Raw genomic sequence first — 14091 nt, 5'->3', positions numbered from 1 at the left:
TTTTTAAACAGGAACATGAACATCCAAACTCCACAGAAATGGCAGTGAACAAGACACATGTGAAGGGGCATTTAGCATCGCTTCTTTCAGAGGCTGCTTGCTATGGGCTACAAAACACCCAGAAAAGTGAGCCAAGGCTTCAGAACCTTTACTAAAGGGAATGATAGTTACTTTTTACTTAAAACACACAAGACACCCTCAGCAGTTGTGCTGGGTTAACCTTGGCTGGCTGCCACATGCCCACCAAGGGGGAGAAAAGATGAAAAAACTCATGGGTCACAATAAAGGCAATTTGATAAAGAAAAGCAAAGGCCATGTGCAGAAGCAAAAGAAAGCAAAGATTTACTCTCTACTTCAATGTCCCAACGTCCACTTCCTGGGAAGTAGGGCCTCAGTACACACAGCGATTGCTCTGGAAGACAGACACCTTAACAACAAATGGCCTCCCCAACCCCCTTTCTCTGAGCTTTTATTGCTGAACACATCATATGGTCTGGAACATCCCTTTGGTCAGTTTGGGTCAGCTGTCCTGGCTGTGTCCCCCCCCAAGCTCTTGCCTACCACCCCCAGCCCAGAGGCCTTTGGAGGGAGGTTGGAGAGACAGCCTTGATGCTGTGTGAGCACTGCGCAGCAACAGCCAAAACACTGGGGTGTAATCAACACCATTCTAGTTAAAAATACAAAGCACAGCACTGTGAGGGCTGCTATGGGGAAGTTAACTTTAACTCCATCCCAGGCAGACCCAATACAGCAGTTCAGTACATTTAAAGTAGAAAATATCTCACCGAGGCATCACTTGGCAATGAGAACACAGACTAGAAAGCCTATACTCAATGTGTTATTGGCATGTCTCTTCAGTTTAACCACTGCTTAGGAGGGGACCTCAAATGCATGAGCACATTTCTAATGAAGACATAAAGGTGAACATTAAGTATGGCATTTACCATGTTTGAAGAAGGGGATGTTTTTGTCATCATCTACAGATAACAGGCAACTGAATAAATATCCCATAAGTACATACCCTAATGGGAAAATCAGTTCCTATACTTAAAAGCATCATTACTTGTTGATACACTGGTTGTTTCTAGAAATTGTTGTGAATGACAAATTTAAACACAAATTACTTGAACACACATTACAAGGAGCTTATTTAAAATAATCACTCACAATTGCCACTTTCTGCCATGTTTTGAATCCACCTGCAAGTTCAGCTGCATTCAAGAATAATAGGTTACACAAATGAATCACTTCCATCTTCTTTTGCAGAAATTCTTACAGGACTACTACTGCCTTTAATCCTACTAATGAAGTCCTGTACTATGAAGCTTTATCCATTTTCATTCAAGCACTTCAGTAAAATTGCATTACAGATTCTTGTTCACTCCTCCTTAAAGAGGAGGTAGTACACAAGAACAATTTGGCAATCACTAGCCAAACATGGAATATCACATTCCTTTTCTCATCCATACAAGAGGGACAGTTCCCCACTCCTTGTCAATATATCCATTTTATTACACAAAATCAGAGCCAGGCACAGCTTTGAGAAACAGAACTGCTCTTTTACCAAATCACAGCTGCAAAGTTAGTTGCTTGGCAACATTGCCTCCAAGTATCACACATGGCTGTCCCCAGCTCCACTCTGACAGGGACTGAGCCACAGTCTCTACCTCTTTTTCCTCCACGGTCAGTCAGAAGTAAATACCTTTCCTCAAGAGAGAGGGCAACTGACAGTCTAGGTTTACTGAGATCAGCAGTACATTGACCTGTGCAGTTTTCAATTCCCCCATAAAACTTCTCACCATCTCCGTAAGCTACAGAATTAGCACTCTCTATATCCACACCTACCACAGCCTTGCAGCATCAGGAGATTCTCTGAACCTCCAAGTTCTTCCTCCTCTTCAGGCTGCAATCCCAGAACACAAAAGCGTCTAGCTCCTCCGGTGAGAGGAACACAGATCTACTCATAAGTATTTCAGATAAGCTGGAAACAAAGCAGAAATTCAGGTTCTCCAGAGCGGGTCAAGTATCATAACGCCAAGCGGGAACTCCATGACAGTATATACTCAGACATATACATTTATCACCTGCTAGAAAGCAACAAGTGATCAAGACAAGAGAGTGGAGGATAAATAAGGGTTAGCATTATACCACGTAATCAGAGTCTACTGTAAACAAGATGAATATGAAACAGGTATCCATTCAAATCTATTTGCCAAGTTTTCACAAAGAAAATTAAAGTTGTGTGTGAATGTTTTTTTTGTGAAGCATTTCAAGAGAAAAAACGTAAAAAGAGTAATATTGCTCAAGCTCTCAGCAGATATTAAACAGATAAGAAGTCAGAATGAGAGGAGAACAGAAACCTGTAGTAGTTTGTTTTGCCCCAGCCTTCCAGGGGACGTCATTCGTAGTCATAATATAGAGCTTCAACCAGCAGTTTTAAGATACAAGGAGATTTCTGACACAAGGGACTCCAGTTCCAAGCAACTTTCTACCAGCTCTAGGAGGCAGTTTAAGTTATGAAGGTATTCTAGATTTAAACAGCATTTCAGTCAAAAGATGTCAATAACCTTTCTACGTAGCCACTCAATTCCCACTTGCTTCAAATGGCCAGATTTGGTTCTTTTTACCTCAACGAGACTTCTATATCAGCTATTTCAAGAAAAGTCAAGACTCTACTACACCCTGTATTTACTGCTGTTTAATCACTTTCCTTTCTCATAAAGGACCTCAACTTCAAACAAAGAATCTATTTTCTTATCTATGTATGCAGATGCTTGCACTGGAAAAATAAAAACTTGAGTGGTATCTGCAGTGGGCAGACTCCATACTGGCTCATAAGTGAAATGGATCTGAAGTAGCTGAAATTAGAAGGGGCCCCTGGAGACCATCTAGCCCAAACCCCTGCTCAGAGCAAACTACAGCAGCCTGCTTAGGGCTGTTCCCAGTCATGTTTTGAGTTATCTCCAGAGATGGAGACTCCACAGCCTCTCTGGGTAACCTGCTCCAACATTCAACCTCTCCTAGAGTAAAAAAAATTATTCTTACGTTTCAGCAGAATTTCCTGTGTTTCAATTTGTGTTCATTGCCTCTTAGTCCCATCATTAGATACCACAGATGAGTCTGCCTCAGCCATTTTTGCTCCCTGTCACCAAGTATTTATACACATTGATAAGATCTCCCCAACAGCCTTCTCTCCTCCAGGCTAAACAATCCCAATTCTCTCACCCTCTCCTTGTATGTCAGATGCACCGACCTCTTCATTCTAGTGCCCCTTTGCTGGACTGCTCCAGTCTGTCCATGTGTCCCTTGTACTGTGGAGCCCAGAACTGGACACATCACTACAGATGCAGTCTCACCAGTACTGAGGATAGGAGAAGGATTACCTCCCTCCAGCCACTAACGATGCTCTTCCTGAAATTCAGTCCAAGACGTTGGCCGCCTTTGTGGCAATGGGTGCATTACTAGCTCATGACCAATTTGTGATCCACAAGACCCTCGGCACCTCTTCTGCACCCCCAGCACCCCCTCCCCAGGGGTAGGGCTTTGCATTTCCCTTTGTGGCCCTTCACGCAGCTTCTGTTGGCCCATTTCTCCAGCCTGTCAATTTTTCTGCTGAGTAGCAGAACATCCATCTAGTATATCAACCACTCCTCCCAGTATTACCTCACCTCAAGTTTGCCGAGGGCGCAGTCTGTCCTGCCACATAGGTCATTAATGAAGAAGTTAACAAATGTTGGCCTCAGTATCAACCCCTGAGGTAGAGACTGGCCTCCAGCTCAACTTTAAGCTGCTGATCACAACTAAGGCCAGCATTCCAGCCATTTTCAATCCACCTCACTGTCTGTTTATCCAGACTGCACTTCATCAAGTTATCAGTGAGCATGCTACATGACAATTTCAAAAGCCTCACTAGAGTCAAGGTAAAAAACACCCATTGTTCTCAGCCAGGGGACTGGCTTGGTGCATCGGTCATTGTAAAAGGCTATCAGGGCAGTCAGGCATGATACCCCCCTTTGTAAATCCACAGTTACTATTCCCAGTCATCTTCTCCTTCATATGTTTTCAGGATTATTTGCTCTGTCACTTTCTCAGGGACCGAGGAAAGCTGACTGGCCTGTGGTTCCCTAAATGTTCCTTCTTGCCCTTTTCAGAAATGGGAATGACATTTGCTTTCTTCCAGTCCTCAAGTCCCTCCCCTAGTCACTATGACTCTACAGTATTTTGAGTGGCCTCAAAATGACATTGGCCAGATCCATCTGCACTCGTGGGTGCATCTCATCAGAGCCCAGACTTGTGTACATCCAGTTTCTGTAAGCACTCCCAAACCTGATCCTCCTCTCCTACTGAGAGTAAGCCCTCCTTGCTCCAGACTGTCCCACTGGTCTCAGGGACCTGGAATTCCTGAACATACGTCTTACTAGTGAAGACTAAGGTGAAGAAGGCATGGAACTCCTCAGCCTTTTCCACATCCCTTATCACCAGGTCCCTTGCTCCATTTAGCAGCAGGTCCACATTTTCTCCAGTCTTCTTTTTGCTGCCAATTATCTGTAAAAGCTCTTCTTGTTGCCATTCACATATCCCATGTCAGATTCAACTCCATGTGGATGTTGTCCTTCCTACCTAAACACATGCCTGGACAGTGTCTCCATGTTCCTCACAGGTCACCTGTCTCTGCTTCCACCACACACGCTTCCCTTTTATGTGAGTTTTGTCAGGAGCTCCTTGTTCATTTAAGCAGGCCTCCTGCTGCCTTTGTGCAATTTCCTGCTCATCAGGATGTGCCACCCAAGAGCTTAAAAGAGCGACCCTTGCGGAAAAAATAATCAGTCAGTTCCCCTGGACCTCTCTGTTCTCTAGAACCATCTCCCAAATGATTCTTCCAAGCAGATCCCTGAACAGACCAAAGTCTTCTCTCCCAAAGATATGGTTGTGATTCTACTCCACTTTGTTCCCTCCTCTTCAGATCCTGAGCTCTTCCATCTGACTGTCTCTGCAGCCAAGACTACTCCTAACCTTTACATACTCACCCTGTCCTTCCTTGTTTGTAAGGAACAGGTCCATCAGGTCCACCTGAGCATCCTCCTTTGTCCTCAACCAGTTGTGTTGATAAGTGATCATCAATGCACACCAGAAGCCTCCTAGATTTCTTGTTCCCTTCTGTGCTGTCCCTCCAGCAAATATCAGGCTGGCTCAAGTCCCCCATGAGCACCTTGGTCTGTGAATATCAAGCTTGAGTTGTCTGAGGAAGGCCTTGTTAGTACTTCTTCCTGATCAGGTGGTCTGAAGCAGATACCCACACCATCACCAATGATGGTCTGCCCTCTAATCCCAACCCATAAGCTCTCAACTGGCTCATCAGCCATCTCTGGGCAAAGCTGCATGCAGCCTTGCTGCTCTCACAGAAAATGGCAACTTCCCCTCATCACCATCCCCACCTGCCCTTCCTAAAGCACTTGTACCTATCTATTGCAGTCCTCCAGTTGTGCAAGCTATCCCACTCTGTGATGCCAACAAAATCATAGCTCAGTCTTAACTCGTTTTCACTCTTCCATAATACCTAACAGTGGAGATGGATTCAACAGTGTTACTCTTCTAGAACCTCAATGTGAGAATATCACTGAACAACTCTACCTGTTCACAAGGCAAAGTCATTAAATCTTAGGGGGAATTTAGTTGTGGCCACAAGAGAACAATACAAGCATCCAAGTTCCTAGCATAAAGCTGAATCATGCTCAAATGAACCTTAGTGAGCCAGTCTAGGACAACATGACACCTGAGCTAAACCAATTGCTGACTACTCCCTGAGTAATGGCTGATAATTGACTCTTCAATCCTATAGGGAACATGGATTAAAGAAGGAGTCACTCCTCCAGGAAAAAGGTACTTCCCTAAAAGTCTACTTATCACATACATGTATCTAATTGCTTCCTCTGTATTGTTGACAAGGACTTCTTAAGGCTGCAGCACAGTTGCTCTCTTTACAGCATTCAGACCAAAGAGGGGCAGATTTACAAGACAGCATGTTTCAGTTCCACAAAAGGAGATTTAGGAACAAAGCAAAGATCAACAGCTGGTACCAATGGCATCCTGCAGTGGCATCTTTTTCATATCACTAAGGAGTAGCAGAACCACAGCTTAGGTACCATTAGGAGACATACACCAGTAGCCCCTGACCAAAAGAACTAGGGTGTCTCACACTTCAAAAGGTAAGAACATGGTCTCATCAATACTAATAATCACTTTTCAGGAACTGTCCCACCTTTATGGTTCACACAAAGGAAACAGCTTATATCACAAGGCCTATACTTCTGAACATAGGGCAACAAGCTAAAGGACGTAAGGATTTCTGCATCTGTATAATCCACGTCAGAGAGCCTAAAAAATTACAACTGAAAAAAAAACCCACACAAACACCCAAGTCCCACTAATATTTTGAATAGTGGTCACAGAAAAAATTTAAGTCGAAAGGGACCTCCAGAGGTCATCTAGCCCAGCCTCCTGTCAAGGCAATGCTAACTTCAAAGCTACATCATGCCACCTTGGGTCTCATCCAATCAAGTTCAGTTAAGTCCTGAAGAATGGAGATTGCACCCACAAATACCATTTTAAGGGCTTTGGTAAAAAGCCTGCAGGCTGTATACAAAATTTCAACAGCAGGAACCTGCATTTGCAAACAACCTTATTCTATTACAAGCTAAACAGATTTCCTGTGACTTATTTCAGAATATTTTTCTGCACTACAAGAGGCAGGAAACAAATCCCTTCCTTAAGGCAGAAAAAAAAACACTAGAGTCACCCAGTACTACAACACCCTGCCCACTTACAAGTTTTAAGCTAAAGATGCCACATCCTCCCAGCAAGAGAGGTGAAGAGCTCTTTTCTTGGGTGAGAAAATTAATTGTAGCTCTTAGGGCCACAACAGCAACTAATTCCTAACAAAGTTTCAGTCTCATGCAACCAGCATCAGCAACAGGTAAAAGGGTATAGTACAAAAACAAAGCATTGGGGTAGTTTTATTTATTAGCAGGGAAGCAGGAAAAAAGTCCTGGTGACACAGTGCCGAGAGAGACTGAAGGGAGTTTCTGGTCCCTTATGGTCTTTGAAGGTGCTATCCTTCACAAAGAGGCCAGTAAAATAACAGGTGTAAGTACAAAACGATCACTAGGATTTCTAGTGATACAGCTTCTTACTATTACTACAGGTCAAGATATATCATTCCAGTTGCTAAGCTTAAGCAAGACCCACCCTGAATCAAAGCAGTTTGCCTTCATTATTCCTTGTGGAAGGATATCGCAAAGCCTCAGCAGACAGCTAGAAGCCTCCAGTTGTTGTACCTGTCCATTCATATTCTAGTCTGTTACGTTCATATGATCTTTACGAATCTGATCTCACAGCAGCAATACCAAGCTTGCAACAGAATCACACAGAGATGTACTAGCAATTTCTTGATCCAAATAACCTGAAGTCACATCTGATATTTGCAACTATATTCACTGGTACAAGATATCCATAGAGCAGTTATCAGCTACTAGTTGGTTACTACTCTGCATTTGAACTTGAGTACAGGGCTAGAAGTTGCACTTGAGCTGATGTGCAGAACTGACCTCCAACATAATCCAACTGTGTTCCATCTCCCCTGGTGTGCTACTTCAGCAGTTTCTTCACCCTAGGAGGAAGACAGGGAAGGTCTTCACCTGGGGAGGTACAGCCGCCGGTGCCTTGTCCTAGAGCAAGCTAATACTGTTGACGAGCTGACCCAAAGCACTCTTACACTGACAGTCAGAGGCAAAAGCTGAAGCCTTGCACAGGCTGAAGGCAGTGAGCTATAAGAGTCATCTGTTTGCTTTAGGTTAATTTCTGAGGAAGAAGTACACTATTTATTAAAGTATACAGGCAAGATCAACACAGTGAAAAGACCAGCCATCAAAACAAGTAACACCAAAAGCAGCTTCACAAAAAGTGATGTTCATAGACATTTAAGGTGGTCTCCCAGCCACAGAAAAGATCATATGCAAGACTCAATTGTCTACAAAAAAAACCTGAGTCTGAACAGCTATAAAGATCCACGAAATATTTCAGGTTTGTTTCAATAGCTAGTTTGCCCATTTCAATTTAAGCTAGATTTTTTTTCTCCCCCACTGCTAAGAGACTTTGTGTTTGAGATTGGCAAGTTGCTAGGCAAGTTAAAGTTAGGTTTATTTGGAGCCAAAACTGTAATAAATGGTTCTGGCTATGCAAATTTCAATACTGCAATCTTTCCTGTTCAGCCTCTCCCCACACTCCTAAGACCCTGTACCTGCTACTCTTCAGACAGAAAAGACCAAGTCTTCAAGTCTTCAGTCATATACAGATACCCAAGAATTGTATAGTATAACTATAAATATTGGAAAGTATTTTCAATAATATTATAATCAAAGTAAGACAATTTTAATCTGGTTGAACAACAGTGATTAACACATTAAGTGAGTTTTTATACTAGGATTCTGGTAAGAGATAATTTAACTAGGCTTCAAGCACTACCAGGCATGAAGTAACCAAACATTAAAAAACAAACAAACAAACAAAAACCCAGAGCACCTCTTCTGATACAGAAATTTATTCACCATTTCTGAATGCCCAAGACATCTGTCTATACAAACTTCTGCAAGCTTCCAATTATGTTATTTTAACTTTGTTACAGTTTAAAAAAAAATCTAAAGCAGTTGACAACTCGGGTAACTGCCTTCTTGACAGAGAGATGAATTTACAAGCAGACTTCAGTAGTCAATTTATTTGTACTGAAGCCAACATCCAAATGCAAGCATAACAGAAAAGGTACATTAGACAACAGTCACACTGGTTTCAAACACACCTCTTTTGTTCAAACATCATTAGAAACATCAATATGAGTCTCACAGCCCACATTTGCAAAGACAGTCACACTAGACCAAGATTGATTGCCTTCAGTTTACTTTACAAGCCTACTTGCTTAAATGGCTAGTCCTTTGATACTGCTGAATATCTTGTCCCCTTCTAAGAAAAAACATGTCCCTTTGTGCTTCATCAAACTCTTCAACTTCCAAGTACTCAGTTCTGTATTGTTTACTATCAGTGCCCAAATAATACCAGCCTTGCTGCCAAGCAGTAACAGAGGCCTAGGAGACTTCTGGCATGTTATAACTAGATACTAAGTACATAGAAATAGCAAGTTATAGCCCCTGTAGTCAAAGGGTTGCTGACTGAAATTAACAGTTTTTGATTTTGGCTGCATTTGACAAATCTCTAAGAGGCATTATTGCTTAAGAGATTCAAATATCAGCTTTAGAACAACAATAAAAATGCCTTTAGTCTCCCTCTACAGTGAAAGGGGGAAAAAAAAAAGTCACATGCTTTACAATAGCTTTCAGCATAGTCTACAGACAAGACAGATAGACAAATCTATAGCTATTTCTTTCTCCCAGATACTTCCAATTCTTGCTAGCTTTACCTAGTTACACACACAGAAGGAACACAAAGGAATTTCAGCTGCTTACCTCTTTCAAAAATTCAGGATGACTTAAGTTACTGCCAACATGCCTTACTATTTCCTACAAACATTAGAAATAGTAGTATAACTACATCTCACTAGTATAACACGGGGAAGACATCTACTGCCTTATGTAGATGGCTGTTCAGATAGGGATGTAGAGAACAGTCAGTACACAGACAAGCCCTGCCTTGTCAAATGTCATTCCAACTTCATCACTCTTCCAAAAACCTCAGTGATTGCAAAGACAGTTCCAGAACCTTTGATTTTTAGGCTTCTTCCCCACAGAGGTGCCATCTAGTCTTTCTGGTAGCTGCAAGACTTACACTTCGAAGATGACATCTGGTAACTATCGTGCGGCCCTACAGCAGGTAGATTCCAACATTTTAGCAGTGACAGTCAGATTCATAGCAGCTATTTCAACAGTTTAAAAGGCAAATACAGAATAAAAAGCACTACCAGAAACTGTTGCCAAAGTCAGCAATCCTCATTATTGCTTAATGCTTACTCTGGCAGATGTGTCCTCAGCTGTGGTCTCCACCTTCCAAAAGACTTGCAGAACAAAGCTGTCTAATGTATCTGCATACCTCATACCTGAAAAAGTAGGCCAGAAACCAAAGGATGGATTTGTTCTTGATACAAGACCACTAACAACAACAGCAAGATTATTTTGAGGAAGACCAAGAGGTAGCTTTTTTAATTCTTACACAAAGCAAGCATGCAACAATAGTTTCAAGTATGCAGCTTTCCTATTTCTCACAAGCGATGCAGACAGCGGTCATAAGCTGAGAGAGCAAGTAGAACTAATTCAGTAATTTAAGACTGAATCAGCAGTAGGACAGCAGTAAGTTCTGATGAGCCTCTTTTTGATGCGATAAGTAAAAGCCAGCCGAGAAGCTTTAATGATGTGAAGGAAGAGTTCAACAGTGGCTTTACAGTAGATACAATCAAAGCAGTAAGTGATAAATATGCAAATAGGACCACATTAAGTTTTTTAGGGTCAAAAGGATGTTTGTAAGATTTTAAATATCTAGCTACCTAAGAATTCCCAGAGCCTGAAAGAATAGCAGTTAAAACAGATAGACAAGTACAATCTGCAAGATTTCAACATCCCTTGGATGTGACTATCTGAACAGAAGCCTAGGGTAAATATAATACCTGAGGTTTAAGATGGACTACAACATCTATGGTGAGAGGAAGGAATTAGCAATGATAGCCTCTTAGCTTTGGTTAAGAACCCATGCTGAACTGCCAGCTATCTGAAAGACCATACTGAAAACAACGGCTTTAAATATTGCCAGAATAAGACCCGAGATACAACTACAACTCAGTTAACACAACCAGAGTTAATCATGAAGATAATGTTAGCCAACAATTACGTGAACAGGATTAAAGCAAAAAACAGAACTCAGGGGTTCCTACTGCACAACAGAAAGGAGGATGACAGACAAAGAAGCAAAGCTCACACAAAAGACGAAAGTAACAGAAACTGAAGTGGACAGCATTTGAAAAAAAAGAATCAATTACATGAACAAAAGGAAAAACATATGTTCTAAACATATGTTCTGAAGTAGGACTGACACCAGAGAATTCCTAAATATTTTGCCATGAACAGTTTCATGTTCATGTCTGCAGAACCCAGGACGAAGAGAATCTCTAGTGGAACTAGCAATAGGGAACTCCAGACTAATGACAAACATGACCAGAGATGAAATGGATGCTGTTAGTGATGCAAGAGGTGAAGGAGACTGTCACACTCTGGGGAAAGCCATGCAGACAGCTCACAGACTCTGGTTAGCTAATAGAACCATGTTAAAAATTGCTGCCTCAGACATCACTGCATACCAGGACTAGCAAAACTACAACTTTGCCAGACACCAGCAAGTCATGAGCACTCAAGCACCATGGATTAAGTGTGAAACATATTAGGAAAAAACAGCTGGCTGCAACTGAAAGAAGTATCCTTCACTTTTCCTTTTCTTTTGGTCAACAGGAAGTTTCAACAAAGACTGATAAAAGGAGGAAGGGTTCAACAGTGGCATTACATGCTCATGGCAAGCTTGATTTTCAACTAAACAACTGATCTTGTTTTTTCTTCTGAGCCACATGTCTTCTGGAAGTATACATAAGTCTAGACTTCAGGGTAGAGCAGAGGCATCTCAAGATTGTTCACACAACTCTCCTTCCTAGAAGGAAACTTCCTAAACTTAGGGAAAGGAATCTACACAGAGTGTCCATAAATGACCATCTCTAAGTCAAGTGCCTCTAGACCAGCTGAAACTAAAATAAGTTCATCATTCCACACTCTGCCCTCCAACTATAAGAAAACCATACACTTAACTACAGGAGTACAGGCAAAGGCAGATGGCATTACAAAGCTAATACAACACAAGACTTAAGAACTGCCAGAACAGGATGAGACAAGTGCAAATTAAACTTGAAGGGAGAAAGAGAATAAAAATAAAACCAAAAACCACACAATTCCCTCAACATTGTAAGCTCACCTCGCATCACATGGTATTTTCATGTCAGCCTTCCTGAGGGACACGGTGAAAGCAAGCCATGCCTCTGGCATACAGAGAGACAGCAAGGGAGATGTGGGGTTGAGCAAAAGAGAAAACGGAATTCCTCAGAAGTGCAGTCAGATTTCAGTAAGGTGGCCAAGTAAAATAATTTACTAGAAAGATGGAACCTGAATTACAGGTACTAGCAAAAGACAGCCTGGTCAAGAGATTGGTAGGTCCTCCAGAACCTGAATAGAAAAAAACCCAAACTCAAGATACATCAAAGCTTGAACTTATGAAAGAAAGCTCTTGTGACAGAAGAGAGGTATGAAAGTATCGAAGAAAAGAACAGTGGATAAAGATACTCAATAATACAAATATAAGGAGGAGGAAGCTCAGACCATCAGCATTGCTGAACTGAAGTGCCAAAAGATACCAAGGACTACAGAGACTTACAAACGATACTTTGACCAGGCGATGATTAGAAAGAGGGAACGCAGAAGACAGGACAAAAATTAGTTGGAGAATTCCAGACTCTGCTATTGAGCAACCCAGCTCCAAGGCCCACACTATGAACAACACACGTATGGAATTCCATCAGCAAGCAACTCAGAGCAGCATTCAGCATCGAAGTCTCAAGTGCCAAAAATGCACAAAACATACAAGCATGATTTTTCCAGAAAACCACCGGTTACGAGCCTTTTACACAGTGACCACAAGTCTGGGGGCAAGAACAGCTGTGCTAGAAAATGATTAAGAAGAGTTACTTGCAAAATATAAAGATTTATTATCTTTGGTGTAATCCCTACTATATACTTCTTATGGCTACATACTAGGAAAATGAAGTCTTATTTCTGCATTTCTGGTGTATCAGATAACAGCATTGTGCAAGGCACTGCACAATTTATGTCCGTGGTGAAAAAAGTAGCGTGCACAGATTGGAAAGGGACATTACATAGTACCATTTCTGGTTGCTCAAACTAGCTCACCATAGCTAACCTCCCGTTGAGGCACAGAAGGACTGAACAAGGCAACTGTGGAGCTAATCATACAGTGCGAACACCTGGTTGTTGTTCAGGAAGTATTATACTTAAAACAATAACTTACTGTGCAGTCATCTTGTTGAGGGTAACATCTTAATGAATCGACTCTAGATGAAAGAGGGATGTGCTACATTTTTTCCATTTCAGAGCCACAGAACCCAAGCCAAATACAAGCGCAAATACAGGTGTACTTTGGTGCAGAACAGAACTACCAGACCAACCCGAGGTTAAGATTTGACAGCGATACGATCTTTAAAATCCCATTCACCACCAAAGCCGGATCTCCGACACGATTAACGTCCAGACTCACAGAGCCTGGCGCTGACGGGACCGAGCCGACACCGAAGGGCATTGCTTCGGACGCCCGACACCCAACTCTTGGGGCACCTGCCCCTCGCCTCGGCCGGGCGAGATGGCCGGCCTGATCCACACCTGCCGGGGCGGGAGGAAGACTCGGCCCGTCAAACTTCAGGAAAAAACGGGCTAGGCCAGCCGCCGCACGGACCCCCAAACCGCGAGGGGCTCCCGGCCGGAGGGCGGACAAGCGGGAACGGGCCGGCGGCCGATCCCGAGGTCTGCCTGCCTTCCCCCGGCCGCGCAGCTCCCTGCCGCCGCCCCTGCGGGAGAAGGGCCGGTCGCCGCCGCCGCCCCTGCGGACGTGGAGCCGGGCGGCGGCCCTCGCCCGGGCCTCGCTGCCGAACCCCCGCTCCCGGAGCCGGGACCCCGGGCTGAGGTGGTGGACGGGGGGGGGGGGGGGACGGCCCTCCCGCCTCCGGCCTCCCCCCGCCCCGCCGTACCCTTGGCCTCGCAGTCCGCGCAGTACTTGTTGTCCTCCTCCCGCAGCAGCTTGGCCAGGATGGCCTGGTGCTGCTCGTTCTGCTTCTGCGCCTTCTCCCGGCAGGAGCGGGTGGCCATGGCGGCGGGGCTGGAGCGGGGCCGGGGCGGTCTCGGCACCGCTGGGGACGCGTCGCTCCTGCCCTGGCGCAGCCACGGGAACCGGCGGCCGCCAGCGCCGACTTCCTCAACCGGAACTACTTAC

The 14091-nt window shown here is 43.6% G+C and overlaps 1 protein-coding gene across 2 annotated transcripts in view; it reads right to left on the bottom strand.

Moving 5' to 3' along the window:
• SMAP1 (small ArfGAP 1) overlaps positions 1-14091 on the bottom strand; it is an 88704-nt gene extending 74613 nt beyond the window's left edge. The window contains exon 1 of one of the 2 annotated variants that reach the window (XM_075046437.1): positions 13850-14091. In XM_075046437.1, the coding sequence (XP_074902538.1) occupies positions 13850-13967 (118 nt within the window). In that variant the 5' untranslated portion in view covers positions 13968-14091. The remainder of the gene's footprint in view (positions 1-13849) is intronic. The other variant, XM_075046438.1, reaches the window with a different exon arrangement.

The sequence above is a fragment of the Buteo buteo genome, chromosome 15 (genome assembly GCF_964188355.1).
Source record: "Buteo buteo chromosome 15, bButBut1.hap1.1, whole genome shotgun sequence".
Lineage (NCBI taxonomy): Eukaryota > Metazoa > Chordata > Aves > Accipitriformes > Accipitridae > Buteo > Buteo buteo.
Note: the sequence above shows the minus strand (reverse complement) of the source record. Positions and strands in the feature narration are given on the sequence as shown.